General features: G+C 36.0%; 1 protein-coding gene across 1 annotated transcript in view; it reads left to right on the top strand.

The window, feature by feature from the left end:
• NT5E (5'-nucleotidase ecto) overlaps positions 1 to 12,736 on the top strand; it is a 78,494-nt gene that overhangs the window by 53,458 nt on the left and 12,300 nt on the right. Inside the window, exons 4-5 of the mRNA XM_074310375.1 lie at positions 6,670 to 6,870; positions 9,421 to 9,575. Coding sequence (XP_074166476.1) covers positions 6,670 to 6,870; positions 9,421 to 9,575 — 356 coding nt within the window. The remainder of the gene's footprint in view (positions 1 to 6,669; positions 6,871 to 9,420; positions 9,576 to 12,736) is intronic.

Raw genomic sequence — 12,736 nt, 5'->3', positions numbered from 1 at the left:
AGGCAAGGGGGGCACAAGCTTTTTCGTGACACAGTAAGTACCAGAGCTAGGAATTGAAATTATCTAAAGTAGTTACAAATTTGTGAAAATTTGAAGAGAAGATCCAGTGAGATTTCTCTGGGAAGTGGAGGGGAGGGGAGGAGGGATGGGAAGAAGAGGCTGAGGGGGTAAGAGATGGAGTAGGTTGGAGGAAGCAATTTTAGTGGACACAAAATTGTGGGAAAGTGTTTGACACTTTAATACTGTGTGTTATGTGTATGTACAAACAATATATATTGTACTAAATACTATATATATATATTAAAATGTATATGGTTATGTACAAATAAGATATAGTTTTTTATTTATATGTGCATACACGCATACATATATTTTTATATGTATACACTACATATAGTTTGTATATAATTGCTTCCAACTTGTCTCCCTCATTAAATTGAATTTCTAGCGATAACAAGGACTGTCTCAGACTTTCTTTGTACTCCCAGCCCTTAAGTAGGTACTTACTAAATACTTGCTAAGCAAAAATATTTTAAAATATCCATTCATTTACATGTTAATATGCTAAGTCTGACAAGTCCCATAAACTTCTGAGTCTTGTTCTAATCACAGTATGAATTTTTCTTCCTTCTTTTCTTATTCATATTTATTTTTAAATTTGTTTCAACTTCTTTTATTTTTAGGATCCGTTCCTAGTATTGTATTTTAAACATATGGCATATATTTTACAACATATTTGTAACTTGATGTAATTGAGGCTTTGCAAACATCCTTTCTCCTTTTTAGTCCAAATTAGTCCACTTCATGAAGGCGATCCTGCTGCCTAACCCTACCATGGAGGTGACTCTGGGTTTTTAAAGAATATATTGGAAGAGAACAAGCTCTAGCAGGTGTGACTAAGCTGGGAAAAAAATCTACTCAAAACCCAGAAACTGTTATGAGTGTGAAATACAGAGAAAGGGGGCAGCTAGGTGGAGCAGTGGGTAGAGCACCAGCCCTGAATTCAGGAGGACCCGAGTTCAAATCTGGTCTCAGACACTTAACACTTCCTAGCTGTGGGACCCTGGGCAAGTCACTTAACCCCAGCCTCAGGGGGTTAAAAAAAAAAATTCAGAGAAAGCCAGACTGCTATGTACCTACTCATGGGCTTTCCTTATCTGTCTTTTCTGCCTGCCGAGCTGGCCAAACGCATTTGTAGTCACTCCCATCTCTTTTCTAAATAATTTGGAAAGTAAATGCCTTGGGCATTTAGAGGAGCACCAGCCCTGGAGACAGGAGGCCCTAAGTTCAAATATAGACTCAGACACTTGATATGTAGTAGCTGTGTGTCACTTAACCCTGGCTCTTCAGAGGCGGGCTATATACCTCTAGGTATGAATGAATAGCTATGTGAATGAGAAAATAGGAAGAAGAAAAAAACCTTAATCCTGCTTCAGCAATTGGTTATGATTATAAGAAAAAAATGATCATTTCTCCCCAAACACTGGTAAATGTTAGACCTATCACAAGTGACAACCTATATGCATGTATACAACATCTGTTCAAAATAAATGCAACATGGTTTAAACAGCTGGAGGATCTGCATAAGCTTTATATAAGGAGTAACAAAATCCGCATTTATGTAGTATTTTCTGTATGCCAGACAATGGGCTAAATATTTTACAAATCTTATCTCATTTGATAATGCTCATTGGTCATGCTTGAGCTGGAATTAGTATCTCAGATTTCTCAAAAGCTAAGAGAACACATCAGATTTCTAAAATTGGAGGTTGATGCCATGGAGAGAGAGACTGATCTCAAAACATTTGATTTAGATGAAGAATATTGCTGTAGAAATTGTATTTCTTGTGCTAACGGTTTTGTGGATTTAGATTTAAGAGGAGAGGCTAGGATGTCAAAAAAAAAGGGGAGGGGGATGACAGGCTGAAGTCTTTGCCATTAGGAGTAAAATTTAGAGGCGCTGGTGGTGGAAAATGGGCCACATCACTTCCAGTCTGTCCCTTGTTCTTTGTGTAGGCTAATTAGCATGTGAATAGCAAAGAACAAAAAGAGTATTAAAGGAAAAGCAAAAGTCTTAGGTCTATCTAGTCTAAACAAGATCCTAAAGCATCAGTGGCTTGCTTAAATAATATTTGCCCTGAGATCTAACAGCAGTGTTGTGTCAAGCTAGCAACTTTTCCCTTGCAAAATAAAGATGAAAGTCTGCTAAATAAAGTTTAAGGAGAAGGGCAGTTTTGCAAATTACCCATTTATTGCCATTAATCGTCCGGGATCTCCAACAGATTCCTGAACTGTCCTATGCACAAAAAACCTTAACCTCCCATCAGTGAATTTATTGCATTTTAATTATGTTGGTCTTTCTTCATAATTCTTTGTGTTTTATTTATGCATTTAAAGAATATAATTTTGAGAGGGGAGCCATAAACTTTACCAGACTGCTAAAGATTTCTTGGCCTCTATGAAGTTATTTTAACTTGGCTCCGGGGAAAGAGTTGAGCACAGAGTTACTTTGCCCCCTTATGGATGGGCCTGGGAACTACGCTCTCCCTTCCCCATCCCTGAACATTTTACTAGTGTTCAAAAAGCATTTATTAAGTTCCTGTTGTGTGGTAATAGAGAGGAAATGTGGCATGAGATTATTATTAACTTGGAGTCACAAAGTCCTGCGTTCAAGTTCTGGTTCTGACATACTGGCTGCGTGGCTCTGGTTCCAGACAACTGTCCGAGACTATAAATCTCAGTACAGGTATACCTATCTGCATTGGTAGAGGGAGATACCTCACTAAGAATTCCTTATACTAATGGAATCACAGGTCCACTAAAAAAAAGTGCTGGTCACTATGGAGACAGAAATAAAACAGTCTTTGCATTCAGGTAGTTTATATTTTATTTCAAAGAAAAACCACGAACACAGATAAGTCAATTTGGGAGGGGGAAAATGAGGGCATTATCAATGTAGAGAAAATTGCTTGTCTCCTTATCCCTTTCCTCTCCCTTCCAATTCCTGAAATAGGAATAATGCTTCAGGGTCTACCCCATCCCCTTCAGTGGAATTTCCCAATAACTTAAGATAGTTGGGCTTCTGAGAATAGGGTGGGGCTAACTAGGAAAATTTTTGAAATTATTTGGTAACTTCAATCATTCTGATGTCCATGAGACTACTTGAGGAGTGTGTATGCCCATCATCACTCTCTGTCCTTACATTGGAAGCTGGAAGTCAATGTAAAGTATGAATAATATCATCATGCAGTATTTTCATTTGAATTTCAAAGACAGGATCTTACCAGATCTCCGACCCTCCCTGGGTCATAGTTATGTACACATCTTTTTTTGTTTAATTATTGGCTTTCAAATCAAGACCAAGACTATTTTTCAGAGGATACAAGTAGATAAGAAATCTGGTGTAGCAATATCTTTTTTTTTTAATTGAAAAATTCTGTCTTCTACAGGATTATGTTCTTAGAAGTGTCTGACTCAAAAGCTAAAAATTCTTTGATCTGTTTGCTCTCCTTACAGACAGACAAATGGGCCTTCTTGGTAGAATGCCATTGGGAGTATGCTTCAATCTAATCAACTGTGGTCTGTCTTGCCCTGGCGCAGATTTAGGTTATGAAGAGAATTAAGTCATAAATAATAATTCTAGTTCTATAGTGAATACAGAGAGTGAGAAAGGAACCAGTAGTGAAAAGATGAATTCTAAGATTTGGATTTCAGAATGGAATTTGAGAAGCATGGAGAGATCAAAGGGCTAGAAGGATGAAAAACCCGGGTTCTAGGACTGAAATCTTTCACTTCCCCCTAAAACTTAGATCTTTCTGTTTCTGAAAAGAGCTAAGTACAGTTGATCATCATACAACATAAGCTTTCATTTCTTTATGCAGAATTGTTCAATTACTTTGTAGTCTTGTCCATTTTGCAGTCTTGTTCGATTCTCTATGACCCCATTTGGGTTTCCTTAGCAAAGATACTAGAGTGGTTTGGCGTTTCTATCTCCAGGTCCTTTTACAGATGAGGCAAACAGGGTTAAGTGACTTTCCCAGGATCACATAACTAGTGTCAGACCAGATTTGAACTTAAGATTGAGCATTCTATTCATTACACTATTTATCTGTCTAAAGACAGCTATAATTTGACTTCTAATGAAGGAGCCGGCTCTAGCATGCCATTACTTGGTAAATCCAGATTTATTCAACATGACTCCCCTTCCCACACTCTCCAATTCTACCTGTCCTTCTTGCTCATTTTTTTTTGATAGTTTAAAGTTTAATTTAAATGTTTTTAAAAGTACAAAGTTTTTTCCTCATTTTCTCAAATGAGATAACACATGTAAAAGGTTTAGCACTGGGCCTTTGCTCATAATAGGCACTTATTAAATGTTTATTCCCTTCCCTCTTCTCCCCTTCCTCACCCCCAGCCCTTTCTTCACTTTTCGGTTTAGCATGTGGATTGGTGATCTTGATGGCCAGCTGAGCTGATCTCCCAACCAAGGACATTTCAATTATTAGCGGAACCATTGTGAGCAATCCCAACAAAATAAGAGTGGTTCCACATCAACATTACTTCTGAATAGTCTCTTTGAAATTCTGCTCCCATAATTTTTTGAGTCGACTGGGCAGGATGTATTTTTATCTTCTTATTGCTTCTGTGGCCAATGTTGGGCATGAAGATCTGGCCCTTCAGTTATCTTTGAATCCTATTGTCAATTTGACTGAAATTATACCAGTGTCACTTCATCTTGAGCTACTGATGTGTTAGATAAACTTTTGAGTTCTTTTTTTGATTATTTTAGTCTTCATGAGGAATCTGAGGGTAAGAATGTGGCTGGTGAAGAAATAAGAAAGACAAAGAATAGGGACTGATTTCCTTTATGTTATTCCCATACCACATATCACCCATTCCCATGCCTTTGTTTTGGCTGCCCCTCATGATTAGAATGTTGTTGGATTTTTTTGTTTTCTGTCTTTCATATCCAATGCTTCATAATTGCTTGTTAATTGGTAGGTTGATTGACTTTTTATATTAAGAAGATTTTCCATTACATTTTTTGAAGCCTGAAATCTGTTACAATCAAATCCCAAACTGTTTGTGGCTCTATGTATAAGAATATGATGGTGGAAGAATGTGCTGTTGTACATAAAGTCCTACATTTCTTACTCACAAATAGCCTGAGCCCACTAGTCCTATTTTAGAATCTCCAATAGGATCTCCTTTATATAGATAGACTTCGGGCATTAAGACAAGACAGGATTTACAGCTTTTTGTATCAAAGTCCATGCAGCTCTATCCAAGTTTATATAAAATGCAGTTCTATCAGCCAGTAAGATGTACATTACTTAGTCAGGAATTGTGTTGCAGTATATAAAAGTATTTGTTAAATTGTTGAGTTGAATGATGTTCACAAAGCATATAATAGACATCCCAGTATAAGGTGACCTTGCTGGTTTACAAAATGACTCTCTGAAGATACTTCCCTCCGTTCCTTTGTAGAAGTCAAGGACTCACAAATGTGGAATATTGCATAGAATGTCCGCTCTTGATGTATTTAATGTTTGTGTTAATTTTTTCTCCTCTTTTTTAAAAAAAATTCTGTTATAAAGGGTCATAAGCTTTTTTTCTCTAAAGGAAAAAGGACTTCAAAGAGGAATTTAGGTGATATAAAAGATAAAAAGAAAAATCTATTTCACTGAGTGGAAAAAAGCCATCCCTTAAAATGACTTCCTAGTACAATGTTCCTAATCTGAGGTCTGAACACTTGCTTTTAAAGATAGATGGATGTCGGAACAGAAGGGAGTACAAGGGATAATGTTGTAAAAAAAAAATTACCTATGCATATGTACTGTCAAAGAAAATGTTATAATTATAAAAATTAATAAAAAACAAATAAAATCCAAAAAAAGAAAAAAAAACTTTTGGGAAAACTGGATCTCAGTTTGGCAGAAATTAGTGTTAGAGCAACATTTTGTAATATTTTACATTTTAAATAGATATGTGAACTTAATATTAAAGTTCATACTATAAAAAAAAAGAAAAAAATAAATAAAGATAGATGGATGGATGGATGGGAGAGAGAGAGAGAAAGAGAAAATTTAATTCCAATATAATTGGTTTACTTTCTAAATTTATCTAAGAGGATGGATGAGTAAACTTCACCAGACTGCCAAAAAATGATACCAAAAAAAAAAAAAAAAAAAGGTTAAGAAGTCTTGCTCAATTATCATAATTTGGCAATCCACTCTTACACTGTGGCCTGACTGCCCATCAGAACATATTAGTGAGAGGTAGCTTTCTGAATTGAACTGAGATCCAGTCTACCAAAATGTGGAAGCTCATAACCAGAGAATTGGCCAGCAGGTGATTAGGTAAAAGGAAAGATATATGTATAAGCCAGTGGAGAGCATGAAAAGAAGAAGTCAGAACAATAACAATAATGAAAAGAATTTCTGAAATGGGTCTGAGTATGAGTGTCTGTGGTTGTGAAGGTTCCTCATAAAAGAGGAGGAAAAAAAAACAAAAAACAAGCTTGGTTAACTCTTTAGACTACATTTCTGGGGAAAGTCCCTAACCATGTTGAGAATTTAATTAGTATCTGATCAATTTTATGTAGAAACCAAAACAGATACACAGCTGTAAACACAGGCTTATAGGATAATGGTTTCTTTTTGGTTTCAGGCCGACCTCTTCCATCCAAGGAAGTACCTGATGGGGACTATCCATTCATAGTCACAGCTGATAATGGGCAGAAGGTCCCAGTTGTTCAAGCATATGCATTTGGAAAATATCTGGGATACCTAAATGTTGAATTTGACAATGAAGGAAATGTAGCCACATCACATGGAAATCCCATCTTCTTAAACACCAGCATCCCAGAAGGTAAGACTGGGGAACTGGGATGGGTGGGGATTTTGCCAAATCCTAAGGAATAGTTCTTTAATCTCAGGAAAGCAGTGAAGTGATTCAGATTTTGAAGTCTAGACTAAAGTGAATAGTATGGAATTATAGATGGATCATAGGAGTAAGAACTAGATGAGAGCTCAAAGGCCATTTAGTACAGATGGAGAAACTGAGGCCCAGAGAGGTTGACTTGCCCCAAACCACACACTCAGTTAAGTAGGAAAGCCAAAATTAACTTCCAAAAGAAAAGGACCTCAAAGGAAACTGAGAATTAGAAGTTACTCAAGAGGGATTTGATATTAGATCAGTTACCTTCAACTGAAACCATATTAGACATTTTCCACTTTCAGTTCCCTTTCCAGGCACTCTTAAACAAGAAAGGAGGAAAAATGAGTGAATATACACTAGAATCTGTAGCAGCAGTGGTGATAGAGAACAAAAGGAGGGAGCAAGTTCTCCTCCCTTTCCCCTTCCCCCTGTTGCTCACCTTAGTGCCATCAATATGCAAATAGGCAGTTGATAGCACAGATAGCCAGCTGATATTTTTCTTTATTCAAATAATATTTAAAGTGAACAGACCTATAGGTATTTAATTTTTTAACCATACAGTGTTCTTCGTCAGGTTTAACAAATGTCAATCAATAATCACAACTCCAAAAGGCATAAATAGTAACTTTTTTTTACTAGAGAAAGAAGAAAAAAATACAAACTGGATCCCCACTTGTACGGAGTACGAAAGAGGCCAATGACAGGGACAAAGCCTTTGGTATTTAAGAGTTACAGTAGAAAGTGAAGGTCTCATGGAAAAAAAGAAGGGTAATCCCCTCCCTTTTGGGAGGGGAGAGTAGTAAGGGATAGGGCAGCAGGAGGGCAGGAACCCCACCCCACTCCTTGGGACCTGCCTGGACCATGGAGAGAAGATGCTCTTATCTGAAAAAGTGTCAGCTGTATAAACAATTTGTCACCCTGAGATGGACTATTGGAGCCAACTTTGTAGTTGATTTAGGCTTCAAGGGCACACAGAGATCTCTGTTAGTCTTGAAAGTAGCAAGTTTCGTCAGCTCAGAGTAGGGCTTCATCCTTAACTTGTTTTGGGCCTCTAGCATATTCAGAGTTTAGGGTTTCTGGAAAATATGTAAACTCGAGAAACAAATCCAGGATACTAAATCATACACTCACTCATATCTTTCCAGCCTTCTTACACTTTATTCCCTAATACATACTCCTTGATTCAACAGTATTGTCAACTTTGCTCTTCCCCAAACAAAAAACTTCATCTCTTGAGTCCAGGCATTTTCTCTGGCTGTCCCCCATGTGTGGAATTAATTCTCTCCCTCCTAATCTTGGCTTCCTGGCTCCTCTGGCTTTTTTTAAGTGCCAACTAAAATACTGCCTTCTACAAGAAGCCTTCCCCAATCCTATTTACATCCAATGTCTTCTCTCTTAATTTTTTTATTTATCCTGTACAAAGCACATGTTTGCATATTTCCTATAATGTTGTTGGGACATTAAGTTATACAGTGGATAGAGATCTAGGCCTAGGGACAAGAATACCTGAATTCAGATCTAGCCTCCAATACTTACTGTGTAATCTTAGGCAAGTCACTTAACTTCTGCTTTCCTCAGTTTAATACACTTCCTTCCCAGGGTTGCCATGAAGATTAAATGAGCTAATAATTATAAAGCTTTTAGCATGGTACCTAGTACATAATAAGTGCTACATAAATGTTAGCGATGATGATGATGATGATGTCTCCTTGAGAGCAGGAATCTCCTGCTCTCCTTGTAATCTCCTTGAGAGCAGGAACTGTCTTTTGGTTCTTTTTGTCTCCCCAGTAATCAGCACAATGCCCGGCATGTGGTTGATACTTAATCAATGTTTATTGAGCAATTGATATTAATTATGGGACAAATAAAAAGGAATTTCAGTAAATATTGCATATTAATAGTAAATATAACATACATAACAGTAAGCTATTTAAAAATACAATCATTCCTCTATGCATTCTTCTTACTCTGAATATATGTCCCTGCTTCATCTGATTGAGTTATCATCTGATACTATCACTTTTCTCATGTCTGAGTGCCTCAGGTTGATCTTTACTTTGGATAAAGTAAAGACCATTATCATTAACTAGATCCCATTCCTCCAATCCCCAACTATCAATCACAGTCTACCCTGCAGTGTTCCTGAGCCAGATACTGTCAAACTCTATGATGTTTTTCAGTTTTGCCAGCCCTGACTGATTGAAAAACAGGATATCCATTTTCAAATTTTTATTGTCCAGAATTATTAGGTTCAGTCTTAAAGCCTTTCTCAATCCTGGAACTGTCAAGTTTACTTGCATCTTGGTTATTTCCAGTAATTTGATGACTTTAATCAGTCTTTTTTAAATGGCATTGCATTGTTGGGTCAGAATATGATTATGGGAACAGGCACAGGATGATCAACTTGATGTGATCGCAAGAATCAGAACTGATATAAGGTTTGTGAACCAGCTCTAACCACTGGGTTTGCTTCTCTTCTAGATCCAGCCATAAAAGCAGAAATCGACAGGTGGAGAATAAAACTGGACAATTACTCTAAGCAGGAGTTAGGCAAAACCATTGTTTATCTGGATGGCTCCACACAATCCTGCCGTTTTAGAGAATGCAACATGGGAAATTTGATTTGTGATGCTATGGTAAGTGATGTCTCAAACCCACCAATCCATTTGCTATTGAAATGTATAGCATTGGGGCATCTAGGTGGTGCAGTGGACAGAGCACCAGCCTTGAATTCAGGAGGACCCGAGTTCAAATGTGGTCTCAGACACTTACCACTTCCTAGCTGTGTGACCCTGGGCAAGTCACTTAATCCCAGACTCAGGGAAAAAAAAAAAGGAAAAAAAAAGAAAAAAGAAATGTATAGCATTAAGGGAGTTTCCTTTTAAATATATGTGTGTAACATATATTGTATCTAGGTTATACTGTAACATATGTAAAATATATGGAATTGCCTGTCATCAAGGGGAGGGAGTAGAGGGAGGGGGGGGATAATTTGGAAAAATGAATACAAGGGATAATATTATAAAAAAATTATTCATGCATATATACTGTGGAAAAAAAATTCTAAATAAAATTTTAAAAAATTAAATATATGTGTGTGTATATATATGTATATATACATATACATATATTATATATACAGTTAAATATATGTATGTGTGTGTATATATATGTATGTATGTGTATGTGTACGTATATATATGTGTGTATGTATGTGCGTGTGTGTGTGTGTGTATATATATATATATATATATATATATATATATAATTTTTGGCAGTAACTTACAAGTAAACTTAGAGCACTGTGATAGCCTTGGTGACAGTTGGGTTCTCATAACATTGAGCATATCTGGAAAGATTCATCAGCAGTTATGGAAATAGGGTCATTGCTAATTAGGACATATGTAAAAAGAAAAAAAGCAATCTCTCATTTTGAGAATTGTTACTGGTTGTCCAAAAATTAAACAAGATTTGTTTTCCATTTTTAAAAAATGATCTGAATATACACAAAAGGCCTATCTGACTATTACATAGGCATTACTTAGATTTAAATTGGTTAGGTTTAGCTATCCAAAAGTCAACTGGTCCATCCAATATTTTTGTGCTACTTCAGTGATTTGCTTTGAGAAATCCTTTTGCTTGATTGAAGAACAGCATTTTAATATAAAATATTAAAAAGAAAGGGTAATTTTAAAAATTCTTTTATTTTAAAAAAACAGAAAAGGGATACAGAACAAAATAAAGCAAAACAAAAAAGGAGATTGTCATGTGGCCAGCAGAACATCAGAGAGGATTCAAAATATATAACAACAAATTATCAGATCAAGAAAGCATATATATATATATATGTGAAATTATATTCATGTATATCCATTTTTTCTTTTCTTCCTTGCAAATGTTCTTTGGTTCTCTGCTGAGCACTTTATATACTTTATTCTTTTTCCCCTTTTTTATTCCTCCTCCACCCCCAAGCAAACTACAGTTAAGAAAATATATATTATATTTTTAGCTGTAGATATATATATATATATTCATACACACACTCACACATAGACACACCTCACATATATACACATCTTTCCTATCTCTTCTGACTCTTTAATTATATTCTGTTCCATAATTGGCCTTGCTATTACTTAACCTCCTCCCAGCCAAGGAGACTTCCCTTGTCTTCCTTCACTCTTTGCTTCCCCATCTGCCCATCTCTCCCCACATTTCTTTATAGAACGGTCTATTAAATACATTCCCTATGTGAATAGATTTTCAGAATTATGAGCCCTGTTCCCCCTCTAATGTCTCTGTGTCTATTCTTCCTCTGCACCTCATTTGTATAACACGAATATTATTTTTATCTTAACTCTGCCAATCTTTCTTTTGAGCTACCCTATTGTTGATGTGAATCTTGAACATTTAGAATCCATTTCCCATGTAAATAAATAAATGATTTATCCATGTTTAAATAGTTTGTCCATGTTAAGTTCCTGAAAATTGATCTTTGATATTGGCTCTTATATGTTCAATTTTCTGTTGAGTACAGCTTTGGTTGATAGAAAGTCCTAAAATCTGTAAGTTCATTTAATATTTGTTTTTTCTTATTCAAAATTATAAATAATTTTGCTAGATAAATATTTTTGGCTGTAGGACTATTTCTTTTGATTGTTGGTAGATATGATTCCAGGACCTGCATTCTTTTATTGTAGCTGCTGATAAGTCTTATACAATTCTAATTGTAGCTCCAGTGTATTTGAATTGTTTTTTTCTTGTTTCTTGCAAAATTTTCTCTTTGATCTGGAGGTTTCAAAATTTGGCAATAAGATTCTTTTATATTTTCTAAAAAGGATCTCTTTGAAGTAGTGATCAGTGGTTTTTTCTACTACTTCCCCTTCATATGCTATCAGTCTAGAACAATTTTCTTGGATTATTTCCTGCATTATTGTGTCAAGGTTCTCTTTTTGGTCACAAAATTTTCCAGCAGTCCAATGATGTTTCTCTTCTCTTCTTGATCTGTTCTCAAGATCTGTCATTTTTCTTATAAGATGTTTCACATCCTGTTCTATTTTCTCATTCCTTATAATGTTTTGTTATTTCTTGATCTCTCATAGCTTCATTGGCTTCCCCTTGCCCAATTCTAATTTTCAAAGAATTATTTTTATCTTTGTAAAAATATCTCCTTTTCTAATTAGTTAAATCTTTTTGTTTTTCTTGCACTTTTAAAAAATTTTTCTTCAAAGTCTCTCATTTGATTTTTAAATTCTTTTTTGAGTTCAATAAATTCTCTCTGGGCAGGGACCCATTAAATGTGATTCTTTGGGGTTAGTTTTTTTTTTTTTTTTTTTTTTAATTATTAAAATGTCTTCCTCCAAAGGTGAATCCTGAATCCCTGTCTTCTCTGTTTCAATGATGGGATTCTTCATTCTTTGCAGGTTCTTTTTTTTTTTTTTTTTTTTTTTTTTTTTTTTTTTTTTTTAAATAAAAGGTCTCAATGGAAGACCTCTAATTGTGGAGTAAGGGATATTGTTTAAGCTTCCTTTCAGGTCTCCACTTTGACCAGGAACCCAAACCAAAAGCTCCACCTTCCTTTAAGTGCCCACAGCCAGCATGACCCTATCCTACTGCCTCTACACTCACAAGATGCTGGCTCCTTCCCAGGCAGGGCCACTCACTCGACCTGGCTCCCAGTCAAGTGAGGCTCCCTCTGTCTTCCAGGACTCAGTCCCAACTCCACAAACAGTCCAGGAGGTGAAAGTCTCTGTGGTTCCTGCTGAGACTAGCCACACTTAGCTAGCCCGAGGAGTCT

Source organism: Sminthopsis crassicaudata, chromosome 4, assembly GCF_048593235.1.
Source record: "Sminthopsis crassicaudata isolate SCR6 chromosome 4, ASM4859323v1, whole genome shotgun sequence".
Classification (NCBI taxonomy): domain Eukaryota; kingdom Metazoa; phylum Chordata; class Mammalia; order Dasyuromorphia; family Dasyuridae; genus Sminthopsis; species Sminthopsis crassicaudata.
This window is presented reverse-complemented; position numbering and strand designations above follow the sequence as displayed.